Source organism: Giraffa tippelskirchi, chromosome 1, assembly GCF_054371585.1.
Source record: "Giraffa tippelskirchi isolate mGirTip1 chromosome 1, T2T-mGirTip1v1.2.pri, whole genome shotgun sequence".
NCBI lineage: Eukaryota > Metazoa > Chordata > Mammalia > Artiodactyla > Giraffidae > Giraffa > Giraffa tippelskirchi.
This window is the reverse complement of record NC_137275.1, coordinates 36,338,037-36,352,575: the sequence shown is the minus strand read 5'-3', so window position 1 is coordinate 36,352,575 and position 14,539 is coordinate 36,338,037. Positions and strand designations below refer to the sequence as shown.

The window sequence follows — 14,539 nt, the reverse complement described above, 5'->3', positions numbered from 1 at the left end:
ATGTAATATTGAATTAAAGTTGTGGAAAAAGTCATGGCTTGCCCTCAAGATTTTACTCTCTTAGGTTGGTGTGATAATTTTAACTTTAAAATAAATGTGAATTTGTTTGAAATTTACAAACTGACGAAACGCTTATTAAAGACTCATTTGATTAGCATGTGTTATGGGGGTTTCTTATTTTCTAACATTTCAGTATTTTTAATTATGATAAGCCATGTAACACAGACTCATGAATTTTGGGGCAGTGGAATTATTTCCTTTGACTCTTTTTTCTGCATATCATCAATTTGCTTTTTACTCATGTTTCTTCTACTGTCGCTGTAAGCTTACTTGTTGTTTTTTCTTTCCTTTTCTCCATGCTGTCGTTTAGAGCCCTACAGAGAGACAAGTATGGGAGTAAAGCTAAACATTGCATATCAAATGTAATTTTTTTTAGTTCACTTTTATTGCATCACATATAGATGATGTAGTTATTAAAAACAGTTCATCTCACAATTTAAAAACTAAAGAACCTATAAATCAACTTATATAAATATATGTTAACAGAGATTAGACGCTTTTGTTGTCTGATTCTTTTATTGTGTCACGTAACATAGTTGTTAAGTCTCATGTAACGTTTGTGTGAGTTAAATTGTTTTTAAATTAAGCATTTATTTTTGCTAAGTAATTCATAAACTTTTAATTTTCATTACTACATTCCATCACACAAATACATGTCACATACAATGTATCCACTTTCTTTTAGTATGGCTGTTTTCGACCCGTACCTAATGCATTGACAACAGAAATAATAACCACGTTTCAATGCATCAGTTGCTCAACCATAACCATCAAGCATACCATAGCAGCCTCTGCAGCAGCAATCACCCATCACATATGGCCCTTTGAAAAGCATTTACTTTTATTTTTTCTTAACATTGTGGATTTGTCTACAAGATATCTTATAACATGAAAATAAATCGCTTCACTCTATGTCTGTGATGGCTGCTTTTTTAATGTATTCAGTGCATTGTTATTTTTGAAAACTGTGTTACTTAAATACAGAGTATGCATCAGAAGTCCATATAAAAATTGATATATTTGGAACACTTTATTTAAACCAGTAATGAACTAGCTCACTTTTGGCAAATATAACTGCATCACAGATATAGAATGAATGCTATATTTTCACAAGTTAATGATGTATTGAGAAGTTTAATGGAATTCTTTAAAAAAAAAAATTGTTCTATAAAGAAGTACCCTTATTTAGCAGTATTGGTTAAATGTTTGTGTTTTATTTTATTTTGTGGTTGCATTTGAAGTAATTTATGGAACTATTATTGATTCTTGGATTCTTGTTCATTCAAGAAAATGCAAAAACCTTAAAGAAGCATATGGTCAGATTTATATCACTGCAGCTGTTTCTTCCCAGAATAAGATGTTTAATCTCTTTTAAACCCAAAGTTTAATATGCACACAAAGTCATTACTCATTATGAAATGGAACCTTAAATACTGACACTATGTGTTTAAGAATTTAGATCCCCATGTTTTATACATTCTTTTGTAGAACTATTTAATGACCTTAACAATTACTAATGGATATATAATAGCACCAAAGTGCTTATAACAGAAAACAAATTGGAAAGTAAATCAAAATATTTCTGTTTTGAAAGTTCCCATTTGCAAATTATTTTGATGTGCCATTTATTTACCTAGGCATTATTTCATAACTTTATCATTCTGACAAATTTAACATAATCCTTTTGTGGTTTTTGTATAGGGATATTCTCAGTTTTACAAAATTACATACCAAATTATTAGACAGTGCTTGAATCTTCTACTTTGATTAGTATATTCAAAGTACCACACCATGAAGCTATGTTAATTCTATACCTATTTCAATGTTAAGACAACATATAAAATTAAAAGGTAATGAATTATTGAATTGACTTTGGTGTGTGTAAATTGAAAGCTATGAATGACTACATAAAATTTTGTGTTTTTTTTTGCTAAGTTATAACCAAATATGTTTCAAATAGTGTCAGGCAATGTTTGTATGGATCTTTATAGTGTTTTGTGCAAATTTATAGAGTTTTAACATTCTCTTAGAGATTTACTATAAATACTTATTTTCTGTTTATAGGATTCCTATCAATTGTCCAAGTATACATATATATATTTATATAGATATGTACATATAGATTTAATAGTACTTTTTTATTTCCAAGCATTTTATACTAAATTAAAATTGCTACCAATTTATACATACTTCATAGTTGGGTGTTTTGGCTTTTGTGTCTCTGTGTATGTGTCCTATGGCCAATTGGACATGAATATCATAATGTTTTGTGATCTTTTTCAGAGGGGCTTCTGAACAATGCCAGGGATACAAGTGTCATGGATACTCTACCACTGAATGGTAACCATGGCAATAGTTACAGCATTGCCAGTGGCGAATACCTGAGCAACTGTGTGCAAATCATAGACCGTGGCTATAACCATAACGAGACCGCCCTAGAGAAAAAGATTCTGAAGGAACTCACTTCCAACTATATCCCATCTTACCTGAATAACCATGAGCGCTCCAGTGAACAGAACAGGAATCTGATGAACAAGCTGGTGAACAACCTGGGCAGTGGGAGTGAAGATGATGCCATTGTCCTGGATGATGCCACCTCCTTTAACCATGAGGAGAGTCTGGGCCTGGAATTGATTCATGAGGAATCGGATGCTCCTTTGCTGCCCCCAAGAGTCTACTCCACAGAGAACCATCAGCTACACCATTATACCAGAAGGCGGATCCCCCAAGATCACAGTGAGAGCTTTTTCCCTTTGCTAACCAACGAGCACACAGAAGATCTCCAGTCACCCCACAGGGACTCTCTCTACACCAGCATGCCAGCGCTGGCTGGTGTGCCCACTGCAGAAAGCGTTACCACCAGCACCCAGACCGAACCCCCACCGGCCAAATGTGGTGATGCTGAAGATGTTTACTACAAAAGCATGCCAAACCTAGGCTCCAGAAACCACGTCCATCAGCTGCACACCTACTACCAGCTAGGTCGCGGTAGCAGTGATGGGTTTATAGTTCCTCCAAACAAAGATGGGACCCCTCCAGAGGGAAGTTCAAAAGGACCAGCTCATTTGGTCACTAGCCTATAGAAGATGACAGAAATTTAAGCCAACATGACTGCTAACACCTGATAGACTGTGCTGAGTTGATATACGCAGTGGTAATAATGTGTGTACTTTTAAATCTTTATGCTGTTCTTGAACAACAAACACAAACTCTCAGACTCCTTTTTTTTTTTTTTTTTAAACTGGGATTTTTAGGTCAGCCCAGGGGAGAAAGATAACTGCTGAAATTCCCCTGTGCCCTCTCCTTTCTTGTCCTTCACCCCTCTCCCCAAGATGGAGACTTCATTATGTTAATGAACGAGATTTGAAGAAAATGGCACTCATTGTGGCCTTGTTGAATTATGTTGTGTTTGTTCTAACATCTCTGATGCTCTGTTACTATAATTACAAGGACCTGATTTTTTCAAAGGCCAGAACAGTTGTTTGAAGTTAGTAACAATGCTGCCTCTAGACTGGAGTGCTGCACAAACATAAACGCAAAGCAAACTGTATTACATAGTGGTTTTTAGTCACTCACAACCTGAATTCACCACAGTGGGAATAGCTGTGGTATACAAAATCAAACGAAATCAATAATGAAATGGAGGGGAATTCTAGAATTATATGCTAAATGCATATTTTATGATTTGCTGTATTAACTGATGATAAACTAATGGCAGAAAAAAAAACTGAACAATTTCTATGTAATGTACAGATACTAGCATTGCACATGTAGTCTGCTTTCTGTTCCTCCAGAATTTGAGTCCTGTTAATGTAGTGGAAAAAAAAGAAATTTTCTTTTTCTTTCGTGCTGGTCTTGCAAGTTTGTCTACCAGTAAGAGCAAAGTTTCCTTCCTTTCTTCTTTCTTTTCTTACTTTCTTCATTTCTTTTTTTTTTTTTTTTCGTTTTCTTTCTTTTGCTCCTTTTTTTCTTTAAAATTTCACCTGGCAAAAAATAAATAAAAAAATAAATGAAGCTATCACTTTATAAGAATCATTTTCTAGTAATGCAAACAAATTATTTTTTACAAAAAAATAAAATAAATAAAATTAGACTTCCTTCCCTCACTATATATCTTTATTCAGTCAGAATATTTCCAAGAGCATTTTTGCAAGTTAGAGCAGGAAGAACTTTTATGTTTACAGTGCACATCTGTTGTAATGCAAAGCATATTTGGCAAGCAGTTCATCACTAAGACAGTAGCTATGATTCTAGAAGTCAAGAGATGTCAGTAGAGCTAGTGGGGCTTCTGCATGTGAAAAACAGTATCCCATAGGTGTGAAAGTGCTGAATACTCAGTCTGATCCACCAATGGGCACCTGCACTACCAATTCTTAAAGGAAATTTACTCACTTGTAGAAAGAATCAAAAGGTCAAGTAATTTTGAAGTGATTTTAAAAAGAAAACTCTTCTGTTTATTAACAGGAAAATTATTTATTTGACAGGATTTTAAGTAATGTAGGAATATAAGAGATAAATTAGCAGCACATACAATTTTTTTTTTTAATTTATGATCCATTTTGTATGGTCTCAAAGTTGGATGACCTCATTACTAATATTTGTTGTAAAAAAGTGAAACTTGTTTGCCAACCAATAAACAACTGATTGAGATTTAGAAGATATTGTATTGATGTATGTACTATATGATTAATTATTCTTTTCATTTTTCTCACCTTTCTTTCCTTCTGTTTTCAGTATATAAATTCTGCTAATCCTCTGTGGCCCAAATGAGCCATGCTAAAGAAATCAGTCTGCCTAGATGAACAAACTAAGCACAAAATTAGTTTTTGCAGACAAAGTATAAGAGAAAAATGATATGGGCATTTTTATGTTGGCTGAAATAAGATGCATAACTTACTTTCAAGCAGGTTAATATATAGATTACTATGTGCTTATTTATAAGCCAGCTTCAGTCACACGGCTTATTATAAAAGTCAGCTTCAATCAGAGATTTAAAGTATTGAATTTGGAAAAGAAGGATCATATTTTTTCCTCCCTTGTATTCTTCATTTTGATGTTGAATATTTAAATTCATTCCATTGGCTAAAAATGCAAGAATAATGGCAAAGAAAATACCCATTTTATAAACATAAGACATTTTTATGCCATCTTTTTTGTTTTTTTTCTATGTATAGATAAAATGAGAGGGAAAAAGTCCTTTCAAAGAAACTTTCTAGATCTCCAATTACTGAAGAATCTTTACCAGCAGTGTGCAAGCATGGGGACCCTCCTAGGGCAAAGTTACAATGAATTTGCCAAATTATAATTTCTAATTGTATTACATGATTTCTTGGTGATTTTTTTCTTATTTTTTCAAAAAAAATTTAAACATCAGCCACCTATAAATTAATTTCTTGAATTAAGATTAGAAAGAGTAGTTTAGAGAGTAGCCAGCAATCTATGATACAGTTTTAATATACAACGAAAGAAAAAATTCTGTACTGGGCCAGAGTACATCATAACCTTAAATTAATATCACCTCAAAATATCTTATGCATCATTCCTTTTAGTCACTTGACGTAAGTATTTTTTAAGTCTACATATTGTCTCTAAGTTACAGGAGAACCACAAGCTTTACAAGTAATTAGGTTTTCAGTTACCACATATGGCAATATTAGCTCCTAAAAGGTGGTTAGTCTATCTGGTACTCAGAATACATTTGATAATGAAAGAATCCCTTTTAGACATGCTTAAGGTAACTTCAGAAACACAAATGTAATCTATGGATTTATGAGTACTTACGCTAGTTTTGCCAGTCCAACAGTAATCTATATGAAAACAGCTCCATCAATAAGAAGCTAGTTTCACAGAATAATGGGGAAACTACCTCAATTCAGCTTACTGATGCTGCCAATTCTGATTTTCTGCTATTGCTACCTCCCTGACCATTATTTTTTGTGTTTCATTATATGGAAATTTGAAGCTAATTATCTCCCAGCTCTACATAGTCCCAGTTGAAGAAGATCACTTGAATACATAGACTGATGTGGAAAGCCATTCAGTCCTGTTGGTAACCACCAAACTCTTATGTCAAGATGAAAGGGTCAGATTTTTGTATGCGTATACATCATAATTGGTGTGCTTTCAGAGAGACTTAAGATCCCAAAGACTTTTACAAGAAGAGATTATTCCCCCAAATTGAATGTGACTATAATGAAGACAAAATAGTGGATGAAAGAGTTAATTATGTATACATATCAATAGAAATTTGTGTATGTCTATCATATATTCCTCTAGTCCTCTTTACACTAGCAAAGGTTGAATTCCTGAATTTGAATCTTCTTTCATGTGCATTTTCATATGTGGCAATTGATAATAACTTTAAAATTTTCTTAATCATATTTGGCTGACCCTATATTTTCAGTACTCTGTGACATTCATCAGCCTCTTATTTGCATATTTCAGTGTATTTATCTGATTTTCCATCAAAAAGTAAATTTTCACCAAACATGCTATACTACATTGCACACTATTTGGAGAGCTGGACGTAAAAGTTATGTCAGTGAAACAAGTTATTATTTCCAAGTAAAATAACATTTTTATAACATTTTACAATTTTGTTTCCTCTTTGAGGTCTATTTCACATGATACTTTAATAGGACATTGGCTTACAAACCTCATGTCTAGTTGATTTAGAAAATGTTGGATTGTTGCATAGCCCATGTTCCTAATTAATAATATTTATGGAGAAATACAAATTTTGTGAGGAGAAATAGGCGGGAATTCCAATTAAGTTTTTGAACATCTTTTGTTTTCACTCTATTAAAATTAGAAATACTATAGTTAAATGATAAATTGCTATGCTAAAATAATCATAATGGCAAAAAAGAACTGGCATGAAAAATTATCTTGAGGTTAAAAATAGTCAATATAATGTAGTAATCTAATGGAGGTAAAGGATATCCCTTCACCTCCTGTAACACAAATTTATAATGACTGAAATTAAAATGTAGTTATGATTTGTATTTTTAAATTACCATTGGTCTAAAAATGTTGACATTATGAAGAAAGGTTTTCAAGATTTCATATTTAAATTTTTTAATATTAACTTAGTTGGTGTAACAAAAGTTTTCATAATAATGGAAAAAAGCATACATTATAAATGAATTATTTAAGAACCCATAAACTTAAAGTCAGGCAATATCTTCAGCTTTTTCCCTCAAACCTGTTCAAATCCATTGACTAATTTGCCTACTTTAAAAAATGACATTAAAAACTTCAAAGACTAACTTTTTGCTCAATTGTGAAGACCAAAATGGAAAGGAAAATATTTCTTCTAGGTTGTCTAGAGATCAGCTTCAAAATCATCACCTCCTATTAGTGAAAGAATAACTCAGTTTCTTAGAAGTTGTCCATCAGTACTGTACAAAGTCCAACTGCTTATGGCATTTTTCAAAAAACACTGTAGAACTAGTATGTAATCAGTTCATATTTAGAAAGAGAAAAATTTAGAAAGAAAAAAAAAGAACTCAAATCCTAATTTGATTTTGAGTAACTCTGAAAATACTGACAAGAATGTCCTTTCTTCTATAACAAATATATATATTTTAGATAAAATAGCAATATGTATGATCTCCCAATGTACTATAATAATAGTATCAAGAAATTAAGAATTAATTAGCTCATGTTTAGCAATTCCTAATTATAGCTCATCACATAAGTAATTATTATGCATTCCTAAGTAATACTTTAAATATGTCTTATGTTAGATTTCTACACATAAATAAATTAGCAACATGGAAGCACAAAAGTGAAGCAGCAACATTGCAAAATAGCTTATGGATGCATTTTCGTGCAAATGAATTCTACATGAGAATCATTTTTGAGCTTATAAAATAGATTCGATGGATCCCAACCATAAATTCAATTTTGTAATCAGTAAAGAGGCCCCTATATAATCATCTGAAGAATATTGACAAATATCTAAATTTTCATTTCCAGACTAAAGTAAGTTCAAGTGTTGATAGCTTCTTCCTTCCTGCTTAGGCCATAAGAGGAATTTTCCTATTTGCTAATTAACTTGATTACTTCCTCTTTGTTTTAAAAAGGAAATCAGTCTTCAAGTTTCATCTGTACACATACTTCCATATGCCATTTCTTTTATTTCCTGTTTGCAGAGGAAATAGCTTGTTTACATTATTGCAAACTTTGTGATTTTTGCAATGAAACAGGTAGTTATTATGGTTTTGCATATTCTCATTTGAAATAAAGTTATTGCCATTCCCTAGTCTTAAGAAGTTAAAAGCCAGCAATTCTTTAATATCTAGGATCTTTAAGTTATTATTCAAATGTATTGATTTCGATATTTCTGTCTCTTAATAGTATATTACACAAATCTTTCTAAACTCATATCCCCTTAGAGTATTTCAAAGGTAAATACAAACTATGATTTTTAAGAAGGCCTGTGAAAGGAAAACTTTGATTTATGCGAAGAAGTCAAGGAAGACTATATAAGGAAAAAAACCTCTGTTGAGATAATCAAGTGTTTTTAACCACAGTATGAACAGAAGAGCAGAACCAAGTTGAATTCATTGTGAGGTAACTAGAACTAAATTAGAGATACAGAGAAAAGTTATCCAGAAAAAAATAATGAAATTGCTTAGAGTGATAAAAATCTTAAACACTGAACCAAATGTTATTGATGTATTGAAAAAAATCAAATTTAAGTTTACCGTATTATAATTTTTACCACAGAAAACACTAAACACGTTTAACCTTCTTTAGATATTTCTTGTTTAGTCTTCTCAAGGAAACATGAATATTTTATAAATGCTTAAATAGAAGTATTTTTGCCTCAATTCATGTTTACGCTCTAGTCTGCTTACTCTATTGTATGTCAACATGGTTAATGCTACTAGTAGCTTTGTACCTTTTAGAGCTTTATTATGAATCTTTCTAATAAACATTAAATTAACATTAAATTGGAATTATGTACATTGTGCAAAATAATTCATAACCAAGCAATACTCATTAATTAATTATATATATATATGAATAAACTTTGAAACTGAATAATACAAATAATTACACTGCTGAAAATAGTACTCTCAAGTCCTTCTCTCTCTTCAGTTATTGTAGTCAATTCATAAAATTCTGCAGACAGTTGTACACATGATGTGTTATCAAAGTACTCAATAATCCAAGTATGTCTAAAAGTTCCCAGTGCTTCTTTCATTCTAAAATGCCAAAGGAAAGAGCTTGAAAGAAGAAAAAAGTAATGCCTTCTAAGGGGTTTATTTAGATAAACATTGTCATTCAGAATGAATAATTTTAAAAGGAAAATTTCCATTTTGTGGTGTGAGGGAGAGGTTATTAAAGTTTACAGTTAGCCCAATGTTGGATAATTTTAAATTTTAAAGGAGTTTTAAGTTTGTCTCAATGGTCCAAGAGTGCAGAATTTCACAATATATTGGCAAGGAAATAGGTTTAAAATCCATACTTAAAGTGGCTTTTAAATGTTAAAAATTCCTCTGACCCTTCCGAAAGTGGAACAGGTAAAATAGTGCCAGATTCAAAGTGAAATATATTGGTTGAGTTCAAAAAAATGGCAAAATTCATGAATAACAACTCTTTAGTAGTAGGTAGAGGTCTTTGGGGATGGAACTCAGGATCCAGTGACTGGAACAGAGTTATCTTCTTACGCTGACTACTGCCTCGTCCTCTAGCTCATTTTTAATGCCTTGAATTTCAACTTGTCACCATGTCTTATGTTTTGAATGACATCATGGATCAAGAGATTAGGAAAAAACATTAAAATTGGTTTTCATGCCTCATTTGAAAATAAAGATTTCCTTTACCATCCTAAGTAATATAAGATGATATGTCTTGAAGCAGCTGTGGACAATCAGAATGTGTTCATTTATAAACAGGTCTTATTTGTATATTCTAACACTGATCTTTGCCTATGAACTACAAAGTCAAGAATTGTAGAGAGGGTCAACTTGATTTCCCTTAATGGCTTCTGTGAATATTGGAAAATGGAAGGATAATTAGAAAAGTTTTTCATACTGTTTTCCCACTTGCCAAGAATCAAATCTAATTCAAAATACATCTTTTTTAAATTGATAGTTTATTTTAAAAACTGACAACTAATTAAGCCATTTCTCATTGATAAGAAAAATCACTTTTTTAAAAACCAGAATATAGCTATTGCAGGCTTTGGTCTCTTACATTCTCATATATTTACACATGGCATTAAAATTATCATATACACCTACCAGATTTCAATCTATTGGATTTTTTTCCCTTGTACAACGTTTCCAACTTTTCTTTTACCCTTAAATCTTCTGTACAATCACATGTAAAATCATAAGCTACAAACCTCAATAAAAAATATCAGTAAACAATAAGTGATGTAGTCACTGTTATTATATGGTAATATCCAAACTTTGGTTTGGGAACAGTATTTCAACTGCAAGATAATAATTGAAACATGGACTCTTACTATCCCCACCTCTTCAATCTCCTCTGACAAGCTGAAAATAAAACACAAAGCTATTTTCTTTATGTTCTCAGAAAACTGTTGCCATCTGAGGTGTCTATGAGTTGATTTGTTATTTCCAGGAAAACAGAAATTTAAATTCAGAACTTAGTGTTTGCCTTTAAAGTTTGCCAGTGATGTGATATAATCAGATGCAGTCCTGTATCTGCTAATTTCTTTTTCCTCCTCTCAAACTGGCAAGTAGGGGAATCAGTCACCAATGAAACTTTGGCCCAAAGGAGAATTAGGTGCTCTGTGAAAGTGAAGGTGTTAGTTGCTCAGTTGTGTCGGACTCTTTGGGACCCCACAGACTGTAGCCCACCATGAAATTCTTCAGGTGAGAATACTGGGGTGGGTAGCCATTCCCTTCTCCAGGGAATTCTCCCAACCCCGGAATTGAACCTGGGCCTTCTGTATTGCAGGCAGATTCTTTACCATCTGAGCCACCACTATTCTTCTTTTGAATAAAAGGCATGATAAATAGTAAATGTTGTGAATTGCAAAGGTAGACATTATATAATCATTCTGTACTGTCAGGGATTCTGATTATTTAGTTTACTAACTCTTAGCATCAGTACAAATTTCAGCTAGAGAAAATGTAATTTAGATGCCTCTGCTTTGTAATATTGAAAATACATTTTCATAAAAAAAAATACTTTGAAAAGGAAACAGAAATCAGGAACTCTTGAGTGGCTAGTGTGTACCTGACACTTTACAGTGCCAATCATATGGTGAAATGAATTTTTTCACACAAAGGAAATTGAAATTCATAGCTCAGAGTCATAGAGCTAGTGAGTTTTGAACCAAAATCTCTTTTTCAGTTCAAAAAAAGATTTTGGGGGGGTCTAATTCTGTGGCGAAGGCAATGGCAACCCACTCCAGTACTCTTGCCTGGAAAACCCCATGGACAGAGGAGCCTGGTAGGCTGTAGTCCATGGGGTTGCTAAGAGTCGGACATGACTGAGCGACTTCACTTTCACTTTTCACTTTCATGCATTGGAGAAGGAAATGGCAACCCACTCCAGTGTTTGTGCCTGGAGAATCCCAGGGACGGGGGAGCCTGGTGGACTGCCATCTATGGGATCGGACAGAGTCGGACACGACTGAAGCAACTTAGCAAAGTCCATTGTATTCATCACATCAACTAAATGATTAGTTGAAAAGAGGTGGCTCAGATGGTGAAGAATCTGCCTGCAATGCAAGAGACCTGGGTTGGATCCCTGGGTCGAGAAGATCCCCTGGAGAAGGGAATGGCAACCCACTCCAGTGTTCTTGCTTGGACAGTTCCATGGACAGAGGAGCTTGGTGGGCTACAGTCCACTGGGTCACAGAGTTAGACATGACTGAGTGACGAACACTTTTACTTTCACTTCTTATTTAAATAAAGGAGCTAAAACAGATATTCAAGGAAGCTTTAAGAAAAACATGAAGCCTGCTTTTTAAAGAGCACAAAGTTTATGCAAACTCCATTTTACTAGGCAGTTGGCAGAAACAGAGAAGTGTCACTGACTGTACACTTTTGAAAAATTACTTTTCTAGGAATAGGGCATCTCATCTCTAAAGTAAATGCAATACCTACTTTGTATGTGATATATAATGTACTTGCACACATGAGAGTCTCAAAAAAAAAAAACTTTTAAAACAGATTTTTGGTACTAAATAAACTCTATGTGTGTACTGTTTTTCAGCAAGCCTCATTTGATGAAAAAAAAAAGGGAGACGTCAGGCTAAACAAGGTAACATAACTTTTTATTATAAGATTTCAGAGAATGAACTGCAAAGTAGGAGTCTTTATTGTGTTGTTTCCTAAACTTATTTGGCCCTAAAATCCTCAAGGTACCTGAAGAGCAACAATTTAAAACTATTAACCTATGGAACCCAGTTGGTAAAACACTGCCCAAAATATTTTTGTTACAACTGCATTTTTTTTTATTTCCCCTGAGTATTTTACATCAATAAAATACTGTAGGTGTGACTCCTCCAATATTAATTGGTTTTAGAACTCGTCATAAAATAATGTTACAAAAGTATCAGCCCTAAATATTTGGTCCTAATCTTCAGGTGGAGAAAGAGCAATTAAGATGAATGACACCTTAAGAATTCTGCCTAATCATAGAATCCCTTTATTTTAATATAGCTTCCTATCTTCTAACATCAAATATCCATTTGGCAACAGAAACTGGAGACAAAGTTTTTACTCAACAATCGTGTTTCTCATTTACAAAGAAAGACTAATTCAAATCCCTGTGAAACACAATAATTGTGCTACATTTCATTCTCTTATTTTGAAGAGGATGATTAAACTTATCTTGCTATTTTCATGTGTTATTATAAAGGTAAATAAAATAGTTAGCTCAGTATTTCTCAGCCCTGTCATCAATGAAAATAACTTAGAGAATATTAGGAAAAGAAAACAAACGAACACACACCTCATTCCATAGCAATTAAATCAGAATCTCTGGGTGGTGACCAAGTATAAATTAATCTTCAAAGCCCACAGGTGACTTAATATGCAGCTTGAGCTGAGAATCACAGAATTAACAGTTTAATAAATATTGGTAAGTATTAACATTAACAAAATGTTTAAATATGCTCAAAATATTATAAAGTTTGTCTTTAAAGCAAAAATGATATACAGAAAATTACAAAGAAAATTTATCCTCAGGTGAGTCTGATTAATCACCTAAATGGTTTTCCTCTCAATTTATGAAGATAAATTATATATTGTTCAAATAGAAATCAACTGGATTATTAAATATATTTTTAATTATTTAATTCATAGATGAAAAATTCTTGTTCAGAATATCTGGGTTTCTATCACCATTTTCAAGTCCATGAATATTATCATATAGAAAGAAGTCAGTTATTAGATTTAGATCATGCAGAATTCAAAGATAAATACCAGAAATTAGCTGCATGGAACAAAAGTTTCTTCAAGTTTTCCTGGAAATTTGACTATTACCAAGCCATACATGTACCTGGTATTTTGCACAGTGTCCCAGCTATTCAAAAATCTACTCACTGGAAAAATGAGTTGCTTGTAAAATAATGAAGAATATGCTTTTTTATTATTAAAAATGCATAACAGATAGTAAATTAAGTTTCTTCAATATAACACCCAGCTAATATTTACCTGTTGGTCACCCAATTCACATTTTTATTTTAAGTGCTAGTAGACAACTAATATTGATTCTTAAATGTTTCTCTAATCAGGAATAGCATGGAGGACCCCATGGAAGGTAAGAGAAAAACCACTAACCATTCATTAGAAATAACCACTTATGTTGGGTTCTCACAGCCACTAGTGTTCTCCTTCAATGGTTAGCAATAATACATAGAATTAATACATCTAAATTACCAAGCTTCTTAACACATAACTTTCATGGATAAAATGATAGGATGTCAAATAGTTTTTGCTCTAGTGACAACTGATCAAATGTTAATGTCTGCTTGGAGCACACCTTTTGAAAGGTGCATCTAAGATTAGTAAGAAGGAATCCCATAATGAATTTTTTATGTCTGCTATAGTTAGGGGAAAAAAAACACAGGGGTAATAAATCAATTCATGTACAATTTATATATTTATATAAACATATAGTATATATAGAGAGTCTGGTGGGCTCCAGTCCATGGGTTGCAAAGAGTTGGACATGACTGAGTGACTAACACTTTCAATTTCACTTTTCATCTCTTATATACAAGTTGTTAATACAAATATCTGACACATATTTTAGAAGAATCCAGAGTCCTAACTCCTTTTTGATGACAGCTACTTCAGTTATGCAATGATAGAAAATATTTTACAAGGGGAGCAGAAAAATTATTTATAATCATTCATTCCACCTCTTTCTCATGTTTGCTTTATATTATTTATTGGGCTATGTTTAGAAAATTTCTGTTCCCATTATTTTCACACAGCTATATCTAAGCTCTCCTCTCCTCTGTCTAGTCATCACCTCC

The 14,539-nt window shown here is 32.7% G+C and overlaps 1 protein-coding gene and 1 long non-coding RNA gene across 16 annotated transcripts in view; one reads left to right on the top strand and one right to left on the bottom strand.

Moving 5' to 3' along the window:
• Positions 1-4,714, top strand: part of ADGRL3 (adhesion G protein-coupled receptor L3) — an 885,081-nt gene extending 880,367 nt beyond the window's left edge. For all 15 annotated transcript variants that reach the window (XM_081506859.1, XM_081506741.1, XM_081506647.1 and 12 more), the window contains one exon: positions 2,344-4,714. In XM_081506859.1, coding sequence (XP_081362985.1) covers positions 2,344-3,143 — 800 coding nt within the window. In that variant the 3' untranslated portion in view covers positions 3,144-4,714. The remainder of the gene's footprint in view (positions 1-2,343) is intronic.
• LOC145512978 (uncharacterized) lies at positions 152-2,353 on the bottom strand. Its single transcript, XR_014058982.1, has 2 exons — positions 2,251-2,353; positions 152-374 (listed from the first exon to the last, which is right to left on the bottom strand). It is a non-coding gene; the product is annotated as an uncharacterized LOC145512978 (long non-coding RNA).
• Positions 4,715-14,539: the final 9,825 nt, after the last annotated feature.